The sequence below is a fragment of the Leuresthes tenuis genome, unplaced genomic scaffold, assembly GCF_036924035.1.
Source record: "Leuresthes tenuis unplaced genomic scaffold, fLeuTen1.0.hap1 SCAF_23, whole genome shotgun sequence".
Lineage (NCBI taxonomy): Eukaryota > Metazoa > Chordata > Actinopteri > Atheriniformes > Atherinopsidae > Leuresthes > Leuresthes tenuis.
Genome location: NW_027325377.1, coordinates 15186291 through 15206709, shown reverse-complemented (window position 1 = coordinate 15206709; position 20419 = coordinate 15186291). Strand labels below are relative to the sequence as shown.

At 40.1% G+C, this 20419-nt stretch overlaps 1 protein-coding gene across 3 annotated transcripts in view; it reads left to right on the top strand.

Moving 5' to 3' along the window:
* The window catches only part of tmcc3 (transmembrane and coiled-coil domain family 3), a 50267-nt gene that overhangs the window by 9113 nt on the left and 20735 nt on the right, over positions 1 to 20419 (top strand). Inside the window, exon 1 of one of the 3 annotated variants that reach the window (XM_072377389.1) lies at positions 14900 to 15157. The exons of the other annotated variants lie outside the window; for them this stretch is intronic. Coding sequence (XP_072233490.1) covers positions 15155 to 15157 — 3 coding nt within the window. The 5' untranslated portion in view covers positions 14900 to 15154. Of the gene's footprint in view, positions 1 to 14899; positions 15158 to 20419 lie in introns of those variants that run through there. 3 annotated transcript variants of the gene reach the window in all.

Sequence of the window (20419 nt, the reverse complement as noted above, 5' to 3'; positions counted from 1 at the left end):
CTTTTTGTGTTTTTTCTGTCTTGTCTCAGACATGTTCGCTTCCTCACTTCTGCAGTCTCGATTCAGTCCAGTCGGTCACCAGCTCCACTCTCTTCACCTGTGTTATTTATTTCCCTCAGCTGTCTTCCCTCCCCAGTCCCCCTCCTCTGTATTTAAACTCCTGGTTTCATTCAGTCTTTGTCAGATTCTCTGTTCTCTTCAGGTTGATCTCCCGAGTTGCCATTGCTCCTACTTGGTTTTGTTTCCCCACTTTGTTATTGGTCGGTTTAGTAAGTTCCTGGGTTTTTGTTTTTTTCGGTTTAGTTTTTCGTAGTGTTCCAGTTCGGCTGCGTTGTCTTTTTAATTTTAATGAATCAGTCTAAATTTCGTCTACCTCTGGCTTTCCATCTGCGTTTGCACCTGAGTCCTCCTTCCTCGCCACCTCCTACATGTGACATATTCAGCACATGTGCCATGTCAGGCACAAATTGCAAACCCACTCTCTTATCCCTGCTGCAATCAACCATTCATATATTATATGTAATTGGTAACTACCGAGCCTCATCACAAAAATGTTGGTCAGAGCTGGTTTCTCCAGAAATCAGTTGCTGCTTTGAACAGCCAGCTTCTTACATGTTGAGAAATTCATTTACTACTAACACGAAATGTGTAGCCCCAAGGTGAAGAGAGTGAGTCTTGAAATTCAGTAAGTGTCCCAGTAAAGATGTGTATCGAAGCTTGTGTGTATTTTTACCCTGTCATGCTGTCAACAGCAGCTTTATGGGTACATTTTTCTTTTAGTGCTACCTAGTGATTTTTTTTTTTACTGCACTTAAGATGATGAGCAAGTCACAAGCCAAAGTAGAGAGGAATTTATGAGGAAATAAAAAGCCGCCAAGGAATTTCTATATATATAGATAGATATATGTATATGTTTTTTGGTTTAGCTTGTGCAAGTTATCTCACTGTCAAAAAGTTTTTTGTCCCCTCACATCAGTCATGAAAAAATTAATATGAAGGCCCTGGTAAAACTTCAAGTCAGTACTCTTCCTAACATGTCTCGAAAAAAAAGCAAGAAGCAAGTCAAAAGAGCAAAGTCAGCCCTCAAGTGTCTGCTTTGAAACACTAGAGTGCTGCTTAGAGTCTTGGAAAGGTGAAGTCAGACTGCTCCGCATGTTCACATAGAACAGTAGAGAGGAATCGATCTTGACCACTTGCAACGTTGCCTTCATGTCAAGTGTTGAACAGGAAGCACACACAGCTGACTTTCACACACTCTAGCACCACACATCCATTTTCTCACACAGTGAAAAACATTTTCACAACAAGAAAAAAAAAGGTGATTTAGGATGTTGTGTTCCATGGCAGCGGATACAAACATGGACCCAAATGCAGACTTGTCATTGAACTTAATGTTGAACAAAAAAGAAACCAAGGGAGCAGTAAAACTGGGAATCCAAAAAGCAAAACAAAGGAAGTAAAACAAAGCAGCAGTCCATAGGAAGGAGACACCAACAAACTGGCAAATGACTGAGGGAACCAGAGAGCTATAAATACGAGGAGGGTAGATGAGTAAAGTGACAACAGGTGAATGATTTAAAGGACACAGCATGCAGACCTGGGGACGAGACTCAGACAACTGAGGAGATCTAGAGACAAAGATAGGACAAAAATAGTTACTTAAACTAAACTAAAGACTGAAAATATTAGAGACTAAACAGAAAATACCTGGAATACAAAGTCAAGAGAGACATGAACATGAATACAAACAGAGAAAAGCACAAGAGGAAACTAAACTAAGGAAATGGGAAACCAAAAGGTGTTTCTGAATTCAAGCTCTTTCAACCAAATCTGACAAAGAGGTCCGAAACACTAAAATGGAAAATGCCAAGAATAAAGCTCAAACAAGACACCAGAACTCAAACAGGAACTGAACCCAAAACCCAAAACAGAGACTCAACCAAGACACAAAGGCATACTAAACCAGAATATGGAACAAAAACCAAAGCAATGATGATAATCAGATAAATCACGCCATCATAACGTGAGAAACCAAGAGACGAAAAGCCAAAAAAGGAACTTAATTACAAAAAAAAAGGCCTCTTCCTTGCAGCAGCAACACTCATCTTTGCCGCCTCTGTGAACTACAGAGCAGCTGTCTCAAAATGGTTTGATAGTGAATGCGGGTTCACACTTAATGTCCTGCTTTCCAGTTACAATTTCAGTCCAGCATTGCTGACAGACTAAAGAAATAGGAAGTATGTAAATGAGAGCAGCACCACTGGAAATATACAGTACATGTGAGCATAGGGATTAGGACAGAGGCAATCATACATCAAACAATAACTCAAAGCAGAATGCAGATACAACAGTGATGTCATAGTGCTTCTTTACAGAAAACAGTTGCTGTTGTGGCCAAAAACAAGGCCAAGAAACTGAATGATAAATTACTTTACGTAAGACCTCCTCCAGTGCAGCAGTAACAAACAATAATCAAGCAAAATGTATTTGTGCTGCACCTTTTGAATGCATAATATGAATTGATCTATGTGACTGATAAGAGGAGAATGACACAGTTCTAATGTTTACAGTAAAACAAATTTGAGACCAGTGCATGCAAGTCATGAAAATGAAAACACTTTTAGGAATAAAAGATGGTTAAATAAAACGATTGGACCAAAGACAATAACATCAACAGCAAGGGGAAACTATTTAAAACGATTGCTAACGTCAGCAGGAGATGAGACAGCAGATCCACGCAACCTCATCTCGGCCTTTTCAAACACGTGCGTCCTCACGCAGATTAGACCAGAGCTGCGCGCTTTTAACTCTCGTGACAACACTCACTGACGAACAACTTCATTTGTCAAGATAAACACGTTCACAAATCGAAGCTGTCAACCAACGCTCACCTTACATTTGACGTTATTCTTGCTCCGGATGCGCTTGTTCAATTTATCACCATGGCAACAAGAAATGGCGCTGGCAGCCTCTCGCTGGTGACCACAGGGCTGTGCAATACCATGAATGTATTTGCACGTTTGCTCTTGAGGATGTGTGAGAATCCTTTTTGACAGAATCCATTTCTTTTACCTGCAATATAGACTACATTTGGCTCATGCATTATCTTTATATTTGGGTTATTCTGTTTTTTTTTTTTGTCTTTCAACAAGATTAATAGTATGTTCATCAGTATACACAATAAAATTCTACATTATTTAGAAAACAACACTTTTATATTTTATCACACAAAACGAGGACTCTGACTCTATCTTTATTCTGAATATTACGAACATTATCAAGCTTCAGTTATCTTCTGAGCCTAAATCTGTCCTCCAGTGAATAAGTAATGAGATTTGAGGCTCATATTAAATTCAGAAAACGAGCTTCACAAAAAATATGGTGTTTTCTTTCCAAGTTTGGACAAAAAAATTAATGCAAAACATAACAGGATAAATTCATAACTGCCCTGTGCTGTTAAATCAAAGAGCATCAGAGTAGACTGTGTGCATATTTCTATGCAGATTGTGTATGTTCTCATCCTCATTAACATATAACCTTCTCTTAGCCTGCAGCCTCCTGCTACCTGCTCTGAACATGCTTTATAGAGAAACAGAAGCAGATTCCCCTCTCTCTTTTGTCATTTATATTCTCAGTGAAGTCAGACTCACTTGCCTTGTTTTGCAGATTGTTTTGAGTCAGTTTCATAATCACCTTTAAGGGATTTGTTATGCAGCACCTCATTCTGAGATATCTGGGATATAGTGTTCACTGTATAGTAAGTCAAACTTCTTATAACATCAAAACAAGCGTAGCACTGAAAGACAGGCTGATGAAGGGCAGAAAAGAGACGAAGGGTAGTTATTTTATCTTTTAAAAAAAATTTGAAGTGTTGAGATTACAGATTTGCAGTTTTTTGCTAGTGTGCAAAGCCAAGCTAATCAGTTTATGTAGCATTATGCTTGCCAGTTATATTTCAGCCTTTAAAAGGCAGACTAAGTAGAATATTCCTTAAAAAAAACAACATATGAACTCATACAAAGGCCTTACCTCTCAATATGAGACTGTTTGGTTGATTAAATGTATAGTAGACTTTTTGCCATCAGCCATCCAACTTTTAAGGGATTTTAATGTTTTTTTTTAAATTATTTTGTGTTATTTGACATTCTAAATGCTGATCTCAGTCTGTCGGACTCCATCCTTTCATCTCTCGCTGACCTCACACTTTAATGTCACACCTCTGTCTTTCAGTTCCCCTATCCTCTCCCCGCCTACACATCACAGCGGTTGTCATTTAGGCTTGAAATAAAATAAAATCTCCGGCAACCTGAAACCTCTCGGAGTGAAGACAAAGGGACTGAAATGTCACAATCTGGGGGCGACGTGGGCATGCAGAGGGACGACACATAAAAGCGTGGCTGGTGTCCCACCAAACGTTTCAAAGCGTGACCTCTCACACGTTTTTTTTTTTTTTCAAACTGCCTCTGCTGCCCGTAACCACTCAGAGAGGCTCCCTATGAAAACACAGATGCGTTCTTGAGGAAGCTCACGTTACTGCATGGCTGCAGGCTTTAGTTTAGATAAACAGAAGGCGAGGAGGAAAGTTCAACTAAAACATTTCAGGTATGCCACACATGTGATGAGAATGTGACATATTTCATATTGGAACCAAGGTTTTTCTGTTTTATTATGTCCAAGTGTTGACAGACACAATTGTGGATATTTTTCAATGTTTTACGATAAATACAGCTGAGATACAGTGAAGAATTAACTATCACAACATGTTGAAAAGAAGCCTGAGATGAGGTACATTTTTCAATGAAATGAAAATAGAAGATATAGACAGCAAATTCTCACTTTAGCTGTTTAGATTTTCATAAGCTGAATTCATTCTGGTCTACAAATTGAACCAGCAGATATCCACGTTTTACTTGATGATAGCCTGTCGTACAAATAATGACAGTTATTTATTCGTCTTTTCTTTTTCATTTCATGCCTCTGTTATAGTTTAAGCCCATCAATATTTTATAATAAAAACAAAGTGACACACACTTTATAAACAAGGTTTAGTTCAGTTTACTTGTGGTCCTCTAATTTGCCGTCTGATCTAGCTAAAAAACTATATATTTCTACAGCAGTACCGGGATGTTTGGCTTTACAATGAAATTCATCACACATGTGAACAGAAGTCCGGTGATACGCAGTTGCTGCAGTATTATAAGTTAAGCACCTCAAGATAAACAGTTAGAGGTTGATTCCCTTAAATCGAGGTCACAATATGTGGAAAAACTCAAACATTCAAACTGAGGTGAACTGTGGAAATAGAGATGGAAAATATATATGTTAGCTTAATCAAGCTATTTAAATGAAGGATGATGGAAAAAAGGTATTTCTGATGATCTGAAATAAGATGAATCAGGCAATTTTGCTGTAATTGCAGGGCCACCTGTTATATATCTCTTATAACTAACAACACTGGGAATTGATTTGTAAAGTAGCAGGTACCCACAGGATTGGACAAAAACTATTTTATCTCTTGCGTATTTCCCACCATTTGCTCGAGTATAAATTTGATGACTTAAGATTTTGATATTTTTTTTGTAAAAAATAGGTCAGACTCGTTGGAAACCCCCCGAAATAAGGAACTGTAATGCAGCAACACACAGCTCTTTCCCTTCTCTAGCTGACCTTCTCTTGGTCTACAAGTAGTCACATTTTTTCAATTAACTTTTATGTTGTGGATGATTGATGTATGGCACTGGCTACTTGGGAAGGATTAAGTGAAAGATTTCCAAAGAGCTGGTGTGCCACAATTTGACAGGATGGCTGACCCTGGAGTGTTTGTCAGACTGATTATTTCTGTGTGGTTGGTTCAGTTCGTCTGAGTGTTTATAAGCAGCACTTCTTAAAAAGGTTATAGGCAATTGAGCATGAAGTGATTGAATTTATCTGTTCACTTGAATCTGATCCAAGTTTTTTTTTCTTCAGCCTTTGCAGAGCATGTAGAAAACTATGTAAACTATCTTCCAGTTCCCCATAATTCCCAGACAAAATACATAATTTCTGTATACAAAATGATAGCAGTATCTGTCTAAGTATGTAGACGATCTCATGCTTTCCCTTTATTTCTCTGAGTGCAGTTTCTCCTGCGTGTTTTTCCAGTAGGTTTGAATTTACATATCTTTTAATTTCACCCTCAGGCTACCAAAGCCCTAATCTCTGCCCTTCCCATTGCGAATTTATGCCTCACTACATTCTTGTCCTTAACAACATCAACACGACCACTCATGCAACTACTGTAGACAATAAAACTGCATCGTTGTGTGTGAAGCTGTGTGAATAACCATGACAGAACTGCTTTTTTCTGTTGCACTCCTGCAACTCACCCAGCTTAAATTTACCGCCATTGCCTCTTAAAACCAGTCGATCCTTTTTCTATCCCTAGCATGCCCATTCAGCTGACCCATTGATTTAGTTCCCCTGCTTGTTTGGAACAAAAGACACAGCTGGATAGCAGGGAACCTTAGCCCGCCCTTAAGAAACACTATTATAGTCTGAAAAGAGCTAAAGAGCGCGAGGAAGAGGAGGAGGAGGAGGAGTAGTGAAGCTTCTTCTGGTTGCTTTGAGAGTTTCTTGAGTTTGCACAAGGGAGCGATGGAGTTTGTCACACTATCGGTAAGGTTTGTTAGAAAATATGAAAGTTAATGTGTTTGACCAGCTTGAAATCTGGGGAGTTTGAAGGGGAAGCCTTTTTTCTGTCATACACATTCACACTCCAGAGTCCCTTAGATCTTTAGATTCCCATTTTCCCCACTTCTGACACATCATCTTCGACAATAGATTGTAATACATCTCAGTTCTTAAATAGATTGTTATCACTTCACCTATTGTGGTTTTTAGGTTATGGATGATTGATGTATGGAACTGGGTACTTGGGAAGGATTAAGTGAAAGATTTCCAAAGAGCTGGTGTGCCACAGTTTGACAGGATGGCTGACCCTGGAGTGTTTGTCAAACTGATTATTTCTGTCCAGTGACACATGTGGATGCCCCGACTGATAAGTCACTGCCACAACTACCCAGCAGTAGCCACAGAAACAACCTCCCTCCTCCTCTGTCGTCACTCTCCGCTGCAGTCAGTTTTCTGTAATGCAAGGATCATTACTTTCCACTGAGCCTAATGGGGCTTTTCAGTATGAGGGGCACCAGCTGGAAATTGAAGCCAGCCTTGCTGATAGATCTGTCTTTTTTGGAAGCGAGATCCAGAGCATTTGTTTTCAGTGCAGCTGAGTGACAGAGACGAACTAAAATAGAAACAAAGTTATACGAAAAAGGAAATGAGGGAAGATTGTGACAGAGACAGACAGGAACATTCACATATGAGAGAGTAACACATCTTTCGGCACGAAAGAAAATGAAATCGCTTGCACTGACTTATGACAAAGTGAGGAGGGGGTTGGCAGCTTTAATAAGAAGAGAATGGGACTTGAGGACAGGCCACGCACAAGCACAGAAAGATGAAGATGGGTGCAGTGAAAGAGGGGATGTTTGGGATGGGATGGGGCTTCAGTGGGTTGACATATTCCCAGCTAACAACAGCAGTCTCTGAATCCATTAGAGCCTGTCTGTGACAGCAAAATATCAGCAACACATTAGATCGGAGTCATATCTGTAATTTATTCAAGATCTTAATTAAACTCTGTACATCATTTCCCTGCACTGAAAGATATATGTCCTAAACCTTATTCATGCATGGCTTGTCTTTGCAATAAAGAAAAATTAGTTCAAGATTAATTAAATAGGAATTTCTCTTCATATAATATTCATAACATCTGATTTGACAGTCTGTTAGTTTTATATTATAAGGAACAAAGCGTGGAGACATGTCCTGTCTGACTCAGAGGCACAGCAATAAAAGAGCTCACACAGGTAATCATTGTAAGACAGTACGAGCAAAGGCTGTGCATGTATTCTTTTAGCATATTTCTGATGTAGGGAGACAAGAAAACAAGCTGGGTACTGGGTAACTGACAGTGACTGTTAAAATCAAAGTTCTTTAATCAAATTAAATCAATGAAATGAATTGGTGAACAGGAAAGGCTTAGAGTTTGATTTAAAAGAAGCCTGAATTAACGCAGACCTGCAGTCATCTGGGTGCTCATCATCGGTGCTTAAAAACTAAAAGAAGCTTCTCCGTGTCAGGATCGATGGTGAAGGTAAGACCCAGATGCAGTTCTTCAAAGTAAAACTTGATTTATTTACAAAAACAGGGAGCGAGAACAAAAAGCGCGGCTGAGCCGAATATCAAAAGTACTAAACTGTGGAAACAAAACAAGATAAGGCAAGACTATGGAATGAATAAATAAACAAGACTATGAGGCGAGAACCAGACTTAACAAGACTTAACTGTGGCATGAAAGGTTAGTGAGGATTCTGCAATGAGTGAGGGAAACCTGGGAAACTATATACTGTGGGGAGGTGATTCGTGATGAGGTGCAGCTGTCAAACGGAAAGCAGGTGACATGAGTGAACCTAACGGGACAGGGGAAAAAACATGACCTGAAACATAAAGAACCTGAAAACATGAAGATCAAACATAAAACGTGACAGAACATGAAACATAACAATAATCAAAACATAAACTGTGACACTCCGTGTTTGGTTCCAACTCTGGGAAGACAGAAAGCAAACCTGTTTCTGCAGACCTTGAAGGTTCATAATGTACCAAAGAAATCTGAGATATGCTTTGGCACCACACCATTTAAAAGCTTTATTGACCAACAGGAGTATTTTTTTAAATAAACCTATTTGGACAGGAAGCCAGCGTAGAGACCCCAGGACTTCTGGTCTTAGTGAGGACTCAAGCAGCCGTGTTCTGAATCAGCTGTCTGATTGATCATTTAGGCAGACCAGTAAATACATTGTTACTAATTAATCCCTCTTTCACACAGTCCTTTAATCCTTGAAATATTCTTCAGGTGATGGTAGGCTAATTTAAAGTGACTTGATTTGACTGTGAAAGTTCAGGTCGTTTTTAACATTACAAACTGACATTGACCACGGATTTTTAACTGTTGTCTCTTGGCTCCAAAGACAGTAGCCTCTGTTTTGTCTTTGTTTCACCTAAGAAAAATTCTTCTGTCCAATTTTGTATTCAAGGCACTTCAGAGTGTTTGTAAGGGAATATAATGCATTTTTTGCTCTTTTGGTGGGTTAGCTTTCGCAACTGACAACTAAACTGTTGTTGTTCTTGTCATTGAATTTGTGTGTCAAGCATATAGTGGGTTTATCAGAGCTTTTTGATGCTCCAAACAAGGCAGACTACAAAAGTCATGGGTCCTGGCCTTGACTTGTTTTTATAGCTTCATTTGTTTAAGTTAATTTACATGCGTTGCTGTGCAGTACCTGCCTGTGTATAAATGTAGATATCAATAAAACTGGACTATTTATCATCTGTGGAGAGTAGGTTGTGTATCCCAGCCTTGGGGAAAGAGTTTAGGATGATTTTGTCTAAGGGCGTGCATGTTAACTCCCTTGGTGATTGACAGCTGTGTAAGGCTTCAGAACCTGGTTATTCTGAACAGGATGAAAGCTGGTATAGAGGATGGATGACTTGAGTTTGAGCTGTGAGAAACGAAAAAATTCAGGAGATACTGAAATTCACTGTGGCTTAGTCACGAATGAGCCCTTTAGCATAGCATGAAGTGGTTTTTAATCCATTAAAGATATGGATTTGCAATATATACTGCTTTAACAGGAATTCAGTCTAAGTTTGAAAGCCAAAACGTCTTAAATACACATGCAAACTATATTTAACCAGAGTTAAACAGTGAGGGAGGACTAGTTTTGGTGCAACCAATAGGCAGGCAAGAACATTCTTGTTATGCCTGGTCTATAGTCACACAGAGATATCCCTCTCCATGTTAGCCCCTGCAGAGTGAAAGATTTTGGATGTTTAACTAAAATACACAGACTGCGTGCAGTCCTCATGAAAAGCAAACAATGCAGAACCCCCCTCAGATGATATAATGTGTTATTCGGAAGATGATTGGTTAAAAGTTGATAAAAACCGGAAAGGAAAAAGACGTCATGTGAAGCCACTATCAAAAGGAAGAAGCAACAAGGGGCAGGATATTTAGAAATTGCTTTGATCACCTTTATTTCAGATCTCCGACACAAAATCTTTGCCCCTCACAAAGTTATCAGGCGCTGATCCATATTTTCAAGCACTGATTTCACAGTGCGTTCCCTCTCCCCAAGGGCCCCTTTCCCATATCAGAGCAAGAGCCAACAAAGGAAAAATGCAAACAGCAGGGGCCTACATTGCAAGTTATTCTGTGTAATTTCAATTACATTCCCTCTGTGGCAGAGAGAAATGACAAAAAATAGATGCACATTTATGGAGTTTGTGGGGTCACCACTGTAGAACTGTATCCAGGCAACCAAGTATCAAACAGCCAAACCTTATTGCAATATCTAAATGTTCAACAAAACATGCTCCTTTCAGGGTCTTAAGTCTTACTGAGAGACTTTTTCTGATAGTAAAGAGATTTTTTCGGGGATCTCTGAGGCAGGTCATAAAAAGGGAGTTAAATGGCAGGCTTATACCCACAATCGTCAAGGCCACAACGTCTAGGAAATCAGACTATTGAAGCTCCAGCAGGCCACAAATCGAACATATAAGCCCACAGTCTCTATTTGTAGCTGGTCTGTTGCTACTTAGTTTCTGAAGACTACTTTTAACACACGTGGCAAGTCTTCAACGTGATACTTGGCAATGAGTCTGGAATCGACTCGCCTTACAGAATGCGTTGTCTAATTCCTGGGGTTCAAATCAAACGCTTGTGTTGTCACAGTCTGTTCTATCACAGTTTGTTCATGTCACAGTTTATGTTTAATCATGTTTTCAGGTTATGTTCTAGTCATGTTTTTTCCCCTGTCACGTTCGGTTCACTCATGTCACCTGGTTCATTGTTCACAGCTGCACCTCATTCACTGATCACTTCCTCCACAGTATTTAGTCTCCTGGTTTCCCTTCAGTCATCGCAGAATCCTCACCAACCCTTCATGCCTTCACAAAAAGCTAAGCTTGGTTTCATGCCTCATAGTCCTGTTAATATAATCATAGTGGTTTTTCATAGTTAAGTATTTTTGATGATCCGGCTCTGCCGCGCCTTTTGTTCATGCTCCCTGTTTTGTAAATAAACCTTTTGATTTTGGAAAAGAGCTGCATCTGGGTCCTACCTCTCCATCGTTCGGGACATGTGTGTTCTGATGAAAATGAAAAAATAAGTGTGTGTCTGAAGATTTAAATGACTACTCCTTGATGTGGATGAAGTTTTTGGATCCATTTTGGATCCATTTTTGAAACTTAAAGCTTTTCCGGAGCCGTTTTTGTTACCATCCACTATTACTACAACACAACACTGAGGTTAACTTGTGCTTCAGCAGAGAAAAGCAATTTCACAGCTTTTATGGACTCCAGACTAACAGCTCAAGGAAAGCAGCAAGTGAGAGTGGCACCAGAAACAGGAAATTACATCAACGTGTTGCAAAAGACATGGGCTTTCTCCAACCTCAAGCAAGAACTGTTGATTACATGTTTTTTTTATGTTTTATTTAAATATTTTTTGCATTTTCTTTCTTTTTTGTTACATTTTGCACAGTAATAGTGTGCTCTAATGCTGGATAATGGAGTCCCAGTGTCAGTCTGATGTTGGCTCATTATATTGGAATTTTGGGAATGGATTGCAACTATCTGCTCCAGATTTAGAACTCTAACAGCCTTGTTTGCTCTTAGCAGCTTAATTTGAAAAGTCCCTTTACTTGTTACCACCTACTGTTGTGGCACTGCTTTTGGCACTGATCCTCATCTAAAGCATCCAGCTTTCCTTAAATATTCCAGAACATCCTGATCCCTGCAGAACAAATTCTGCAGACCAGTATCAGTGTTCCAGACGTCTGTGGTGTTGCAAAGGTCAAACTGGATGCCACGGCTGAGATGGAGACAGGAAGCGAAGAAGGAAGTCCCTAAAGAACACAAACATTGTCGATGAGGAAAGAGAACAATGGCATCTCGTGAATAACAACGGGAATTTTATGCATATGCTCAAATGTTACATTCCTTGACGCACACATGAATTTTGCATTATCTAATGACTACATCTTTAACTATATTGGACTTATTCCTATTGGGTCCTATTGTGGTGATGTTAAGGTGAGGAATAGCCTCATTCATTTGCTCTCAGGGAATCAAGGCAGGCAAAAAGAGCCGTTTTATAATGCTCCCGTGTTGCTGTTTTCCACTCTTACAGCCTAACAAGTGTCATGCAGTGCCGCAGCATCCATTAGAGATCTGCTTTTAATGGTACTTACAGGCGAATGTTGTTTTCTGGGAGCCCACATCCGATGATTCCTCTAAACCAAATCAATTTGAAAGTACAATGAGAGCTCCAATCTCGGCGTGATTAAAAGCCACACTTAACTCTCTGACTGCCGTTTGTCTTTAACATGGATGAAGCATTGATTTTTAAACATCAATACCCAGGAGAACTGGACTGGAAGTGTATGAGGTTATAAGGATTGATTGAAGCTGAGAGAATGCAATGAGCATTCTAAGGACGCACACAAGCTCTCACAGAAATAACATGATTGAATCAGCTGGGATCTTTGCCCTACAAGCGGCTTCAAGCCAGGTGCTGTTCTCTGCTCTGCAGGCTGAATCACCAGGCCTTGGAGCACGTAACCTGTCAACACATTTGTTACGATGATTAACAGGTGGCTGACTCATGCTGTTCTCGTAAAGTGGGCTTTAGGTTCGCGTGTGCCTAAGAGACAAGGCAGTGATGAGGCGCGACAGATGATTTGGACTCAGCAAAGTCTTTTTAATAAGATTGCAGGTCACATTGGAGTGCCATCCAGAGGTCTCTATTTCGAGGATGAATCCTTAATGTGTGTTTGGACAGTTAACTATCACCAGGCCCAGATCATATTGCAAGACTGTTAACCATGCTAATTGGTGTCTTTATCAGGAGGGCCAGAGGAGAGCTGCTGTGCCTTTAAATCATTCACGAGTCTAACTGCAGACCTCTGTGGAGTTATTCATTCATCCTATACTCAAGATAAAGCCTTGTGTCATGTTTCCCTGTATCAGCTTCCCAGTGAAACTTTTCCAGCCCGGTGTAAACACAAACCTTTTATAAACAAACTTCATATTAACGATGGAGACTTTTTTTTTTTTATTAATTGCACATCACTGCATTTGTTTGAAAAGTTTAATCTAAAATATTGTGTATTGCAAGTTGAAAATATCCTTTAAAATTAGGTCAAATAATCCTTTATGAGGAGCTCAACATATCCCCCGACCTTACAGCCATGCAGGTCGGTCTTCATACCCTTAAATACAACCCAAATAACGTCCCAACAAGCTGTGGGGGGAGAGAGAAATGTGACTCTTATGCACAGCCTAACTTTCCGAACAGTATAATTTGTAGTCCGCTCAGCGGTTTGAGCAGCTGTAATAGCAATCATCTAAGGCTGTGTGGGATCCCTATAAGCATTCAAATAACATATCATACAAATATCAAATTACTATTATTGTATCAAGACAAACTGAGAGGTTGAATGCCATACAGAGGAGTCTGTGTCTCGGCTTTGAAACATGCTGTGTTTGTCTTAAACGGTTATTTTGCATAAATCCATTCAACGGGACTGGCTCTGAATTTATTTTTTATCTTTGGGGATACCCTTGAACCAAAATGTCTTTGCTTTGTGTGAAATTAATTTGAAACCATTCATCCTCCCAGGCAACATGATGCATCTCAACAAACAACCTGAGGCTTTAATTGATGACACTCCACTCCAGGAAGAATACATTTCCAGCACAAAAACATATGTCAATGAATGGAGGATGTTTCTGGGTTCCTTTTAGCAGTTTAACTTAGTTTCGAAAATTAGATTTTGATGACCGTTGAAAAAGTTGATGTAGTTTGAGGGCTTTCCTTACTGGGAAAAATGTAAGGCTCTCTTTGTTATGCAAAGCTTTGTCGTTTTAAATGTCTTACTGAAGACAGAGTAGGGCATTGTATCCGTCCATCCAGCCATTTTCTATACCTGCCTAATTCAATTCAGGGTCATGCGGGGGCTATAGCATTTTCCAGTTGCCACTGGGCGAGAGGCAGACCCTGGATTCGTCAACACTCCATCACAGGGCCACAGAGGAGAACGACACAAACAACCATGCACATTCACCCTATTGTCAATTGCAAATCTTTACACTTCTGTTTGTAATCATTTTCATTCTCATTTGGTAGTTTTTGCATAGTTTTTATAATTTTATGTCTCTCTCTGGTAATATCGCATTGTTAACAGCACCATTTTTGTCATATTTCATCACATTTGGGGGTTTGTGCCTCTCTCTCTGCTCATTTTGAATCATATCTTTGTCTCTTTTTATGATTATTTTTGCTCAATTGGGTCATTTTGTATCTCTTTATGGTAGTTTGATGTCTCAGCCAAGTAAATTTGTATCTCATACGCTTATAGTTTATTCACTTTGCATCTCTTTAAAGGTAATTGTGAGAATGCCGATTAAGCATTCTCACTTTAGTGTTCCTGTTTCTCTTAACAATGTTAAATCTTTGTTTTGTTAGCTTTTTCTGTCATGGGTTCATGTCTGCAGGAGACCTAAATATGTTTTCAAACTCTAATTTTCTATTTATTTACCCTAGTTTGTTTTTACTTCTATACTGGAGTATAATACATGTAGTATATGACTTAATTTTTTGGACCTGTGGAGCTCCTCATACTGTTTATGAATTATTCATGTGGGTGTATTCGATGTGTCCCGCAGCCCCTCCCTCCTGTCTGCAGCGATGGGCGGGGCGTAAACACACTGTGAGTCGCTGGCTCGCTGGGGTTAGGTGGATTATCGCGGCTGGCTGGCTGGGAGAGAGACCGTATTGTGGCCGCCGTTGGTACGTTTCCAGCAGCGGCAATGTGTGGAAGCCGTGATGGCATCTTTTGCACCGAAGATGTCAACGGTCACTTTTAATTTTCGGCAGAACGAAACGGAGGATCCAGTCTGAGTTCACGGATTATGTCTGGAGGTGGTTATGCTGCTGATGTGTTGAAAAGTTTACAAGAAGTAGGAATACAGTTTCATCAACGGCTGTAATATGGTAAATATGCATTGTTGTGAAGTTAACAAACGCTAACCTCGGTAATATTGTTAAAGAGAGACACATTTAGCTTTAAAATCACCGACCTGACTCTTTCTATCCATCCCGTTTACATCGTGTAATCTATGTCGACGTCGATGGGGGAGTAATTTCGTGGAAAAAAAAATGTAAAGTTGTTTTTAATGCTAGGACCTCTCTTTAACATTGACCGTTGAGTGTGTGCCACCAGATTTCACATAGAGGTCCATCTGTTTCCCAAACATATTGTTTAATTGTACATCGCTGTCACACTTGCTTAAATGCCAGCGCGAGACAGATCACGCCAAACTTAATTTGGAAAATCTTATTTTTCTTTCTTTCTAGGGAATGCAGGTGTAGTTAAAAGATTTATATCTCCTCGTGGATCTACAGAAGCATATCCACGATTCGGCACAAATTGAGTTCTCCAGTAACTACCCACTCTCTGAAATAATTGATATTATGCTATTCATTTAAATTCAGACACACTGCTGTAAACACGAGTTTAGTTACTGTTTGCATCTGTTGTCATGTTTGAACCCAAATTAAACGGATAAAAAAAATTAACTGGGCATCTGCTGACCAGGCAGTGAACTTGTCATAATGTTTTATGTCATTTGGACTCTATGCTCAGGCCACATATTTACATGATGACCTACACATTATCTGTTTGTTTTGTATTGAACTCTTGGATATATACTGGCACCCACAGGGTAGCTTGTTGGCAGAGCAGGTTTATTCAGTCTGTGTGCATGTGTTTTAGATTTAAATTCCCTCTTTTACCATACACACAAAAAGATCTTGTATATATATGGTGATTAGGAGATACCCGGGGAGGTTACGCTGTTCTCAAGTAGTGTTCAAGTTCCTTTATCACAAAGCTCCTTGTTGGAAGAGAGCCAATGGCCATATAGCCAGCGCCCTCCTGTTACATGTTGCCCTGCTTGTGCCAGTATGTTATTGCTCCTCAAGGTTGAGTAACATGAGGTGTTATGACAGTAAAACACATTCTTCTGTGACCCAGTTTGTGAATCCCCATATGGAAAATAGGAGCTGAGTGATGTGACTGCTTTCAAAGGGAGGAGTTGGTCTGGATTGCTTTTGTGCTGCCATACAGTTTACAGGTTTTGAAATGTATGGCAAATAACTGTGACAATTTTCTCCTTCAATTTGACACAGTTTGAAAATAATTGTCACAACAGCCACAGTTCTTTAAAAGATGAGAGAACAACCGTTTGCCAGCTGACACCCACATACACAACTGTGAGCCGTGTCGCTGTGGTACCGAGACTGCTAAGCAGCACTCTTAGGTACACAAGATGGCACGCGGAGGCGTTTTTCACCTGATGACATCTTTTATGGGCTGTTCAGGGACTGAAGGCAGTTCATCCCCTCTTCTCATTAGCCAGCATTTGACAACACTCAGGGGATGCTTGTGGTCGGTGGAGCGCCTCTGCAGCGGCGCTTCACATTCACACCTGGAAGCAGTTTGCTGCTGAGCAGCATTGATGGTGTAAGATGAAGTCTTGCTCAAAGGAGCTTCAGCGGGGCATCGCAGTAGGCGTTGACTTTCTTCAAGCACATCTTCCAGTTCTAGCTGTTTAGTTCTAGTAAAAGAAGGATGTGGTGGGACACAAATCCGTTTCCTCCTGTTTGGGGAAATACTGAAGTACACACAGATACTTTGATGTATTTAATCCACAGTTTCATACATGATATCCCTCCCAAAAAGTTTCTTTTTGTATTTGCATCAATATCTAATAATCTGGGTCTTATTTTGGGTCCAAAGTTTTCGACATAACTAAAACATGATGTGTAAAGCTGAGTCTCTGCTGATCTCTGATGGTTGTGGTCTTCTTAAGGATCCGTATTATACACATATTTGATGTTCAGTTTTTCCCACACAGTGGCAGAGGGCGTGCAGGGCTTTCCTCCACTATGATCTAAAGCGAAAGCATCAGATATCGCTGAGGAGATTGGTTCGTGAAGCCAGGTTGAGGGACTGTGGTTGACTTGGTTTATTCAGATATCAATATGTGGGGTTCTTAAAGGTCAGTCCGATCACATTTGTGCGTATATTTGCTTAGTGTGTGTGTGAGGAAGTATAATTCATGCATTGAATAACCTTTATTCTCATTGTCATGAGATCGCTTTCAAAGAGATCACTTTCTTTGTGAGAAGAGCTGTGTGTTTTTGAACAGAGGAAAAGGAGGGTGGGTGGGGGGGGTGTTTCCCTCTCTGAGCTCCTGACTGTACTCCCTCTGGCCAACAGTGTGTTTGTTAGTTTTCTTGTGTCAATAAAGAACAGACTGACTTCCCTAAGCTTAAATTCCACCTCCATAGCACATTCACAAAAGGAATTTATTTACCGTGACTAAAAACGGCACGCGTCTGCGATCTCGTCGCACCAGGTTTGCTCATGCATTTAGCTTGTTTGGGTTGACAAATGCATCATCTGCAGCTTTTCGAAAGCCAGCTGTGGCTTATAAAACGTCAAAGAAAGGCAAATTATCTGAATGAACAGGAATGTCTGTTCGTAAAGCCTTTCAGAGCACCTTTTCAACATGCTGAGCTGCTCTCTGCTGTTAAATTTTCCTTGTTTGGCTTAAGAATGTGGGGAAAAAAATGGTTACAAATGTAGCCTTCGTAACTCGCCAAGTCATTTGTTGTCCGACTAACAGTCTGCAGTCAATTAAAATGAGGAAAAGCAGTAAATCTCAATACTGAAAAAGGTGAAACCAACATTTTTTTCCATATACAAGATAAATGGACAATCAGAATTGTTACTGATTTACTTCTCTGTCAAAATAGTCAGTTAACCGGCAAATTATTGTTGTCATCTATCGCGCAAAACTAACCGTTTTTTCTAAGCATAAAGCGTCGCAGGTCAAGCTTGTCAAATGCGGGGGTAACGTTCTTATGAATGTGACGGTTAATGGAGCGGATTCTGGATTTTTGGACAGCGTGTTGATTTGGAAACCAAACCTTAATTGTCTCATTTGTATGTGGAACAGGATCCAGGGTATTTCACCGTTTCACAAAGTCTCATACTATAATGAATGTGAAAATAAAAAGGCTGCATTCATTTTGTTAATCGATAAGTTGCTTTAGTAGTTTTTCAGTCCGGTTTGTTTTTTTTCAGCTATGCCATCTCAGTTTTGAGCAGTCTGTCATGATATATTAGAACTAGACTGTTAGACTTAAGTTGACATCGCAGCAGTTGATTCAAGGCAACAGGTTAGATCGGAGCTTGATGTTTGTGCTGTTTTTGAGTAAAGCGAGATAGCAGGCTTTGCGGCTGGGCCAGTTTTATGGCCAGGGCACACACTCTTAAATCCTCGCCCACACCACAGCCCACAGTGATGAGCTGAGCTCCGGCCATTGTTTGTCCATTCAGAGGGAAGAAAGTGGGAGGAGTGAACGTGCTTGAATGGGAGCTGACTGCTCCCCTTCGACTCCCTTCATTGGTGATTGCGCTGAGGTGCGAGGGCAGCTCAACTCAATCGCATCTGTTGTCAGGGCAACCAATGGAATCCGTTTCCCTCTTTCTGCTGTAGCCTGGAATAAATGACGATTAAAGTTATTAAGATAAGGTTTCATGTGAGGAGGAAGCTGTGCAACAAGGGGAAAAAAAATCCACGAAATGATGATTATTGAGACTTTTCCCATGTATCTGCACAGGTTTATTTCCCTGCCTCTTTCTCTTGGTTCATCTTTATCTCTGTGCTTCTGGATTACAGATTGAGTGGGCTAAGCTGACAGTGAATATACACAGACCAGCAGTGATGCCATGTGTGTGAGTAACACGCTGCGGATTAACTAACGCACAAATGCCGTGCCCATCAAAGAGATCCAGTGCTGGTCCAAAACACACACATGCTCAGCCTTTTAGCCCTTAGTCATATGATGTACTGCTGATTCACTGCCAGGTTTTAACACAATGCGCGCACATATATTAAGCTCGCTGCCTAAATGTGGCACACTCTGCCTCGCGTTTCATGTTCCAACTGCTCCAAATCAGCAGCGTTCTTCCCTCTTTATCATTACAGCCTGCTCTAATGACAGTTCAGTCAGAGATGCACAAAGTAGATCCTGGAGCACACACACATTCATTCATTCTCTATTATTGATTATTTCCCGCTTGTCCGTGTTTATATAATTGGAAATATCATCATTCATCACCATCATCTTTGGCTTTTATCTTGTATTGTTGCATCATTGCAGTCATCCTAATTGTCAACAAATGGGGGGGGGGGTCCATTCCAGCTGTTTGCATGTGGATATGTGCTCAGACTGCAGGTTTATTATGATGTTTTTGGCACATATGAAGTTAAAAGCTGATTCTTGGTCCTTTTATTAACTTATTTATTTGTGCATCTGCTTAAAAGTTGTTAGTTTTTTTTATATTTAATTGAAGAGTCACTCTTTTTTTTTCTTTTTTTTGTTCATCTTGATTTTCTATCGGAGCTTTTTGTCATTGGCTAACCAACGATGAACACAGCGAAAGAGCTTGTAAAATAAGCAACTTTGCATGTGACACAATTCTGAAAAACACACACCACAAGTGGAGGGCACTTAGTTGAATTGGTAATCTGAGTTAGGAAACTAAAATATATTTTCTTTGCACTCCTATTGAAGAGTTCCCGTTCCACACACCTGCTATTCACAGTTATGTAGTTCGCAGGGGGAGTTTGAAATGGACCCACGCAGTCTGAATGAGTTGTCACACAACCACATGCAAAGCTACTATGAGTGGTGAGTGCTATCACGATGGCTCTGGCTCACACTCAGGCCGATGTTTCAGTGTTCTCAGCTCTGCTGAGTGTGTTAGTTCATCACTATTTGTGTGTTTTGAGTTCAGCGCAGTGTAATGTTCCGAATTAGGCCTCCAGAAATAGGGCCTCTCTGTATGGAGGTCTCTTCGCTGATGACATTCGCTCTCCAAATACAGACTGGACTGCGCAGTATGTAACTCCACATTGTGAGTGTAAATCCCTTTTGATATGAAGTTATTAAGATTAAGGATTGTTTTAAATGTTCTTGTGGCAGCATGGAGGGGATCCATTCGATATTTGGTGGGTGGCTGTGATATTATGGCTGATCAGTACAAATATGGGATTTTAAACTTGAATATTTCACCGGATGCTGCATATGATTTAAAGATTGATATATAAAAAGCCTTTTTTTTTTTTCATAGATGGGCTATGTGACGTTAATGGCTTCCTCAGCCTGTTAGTCAGGCAT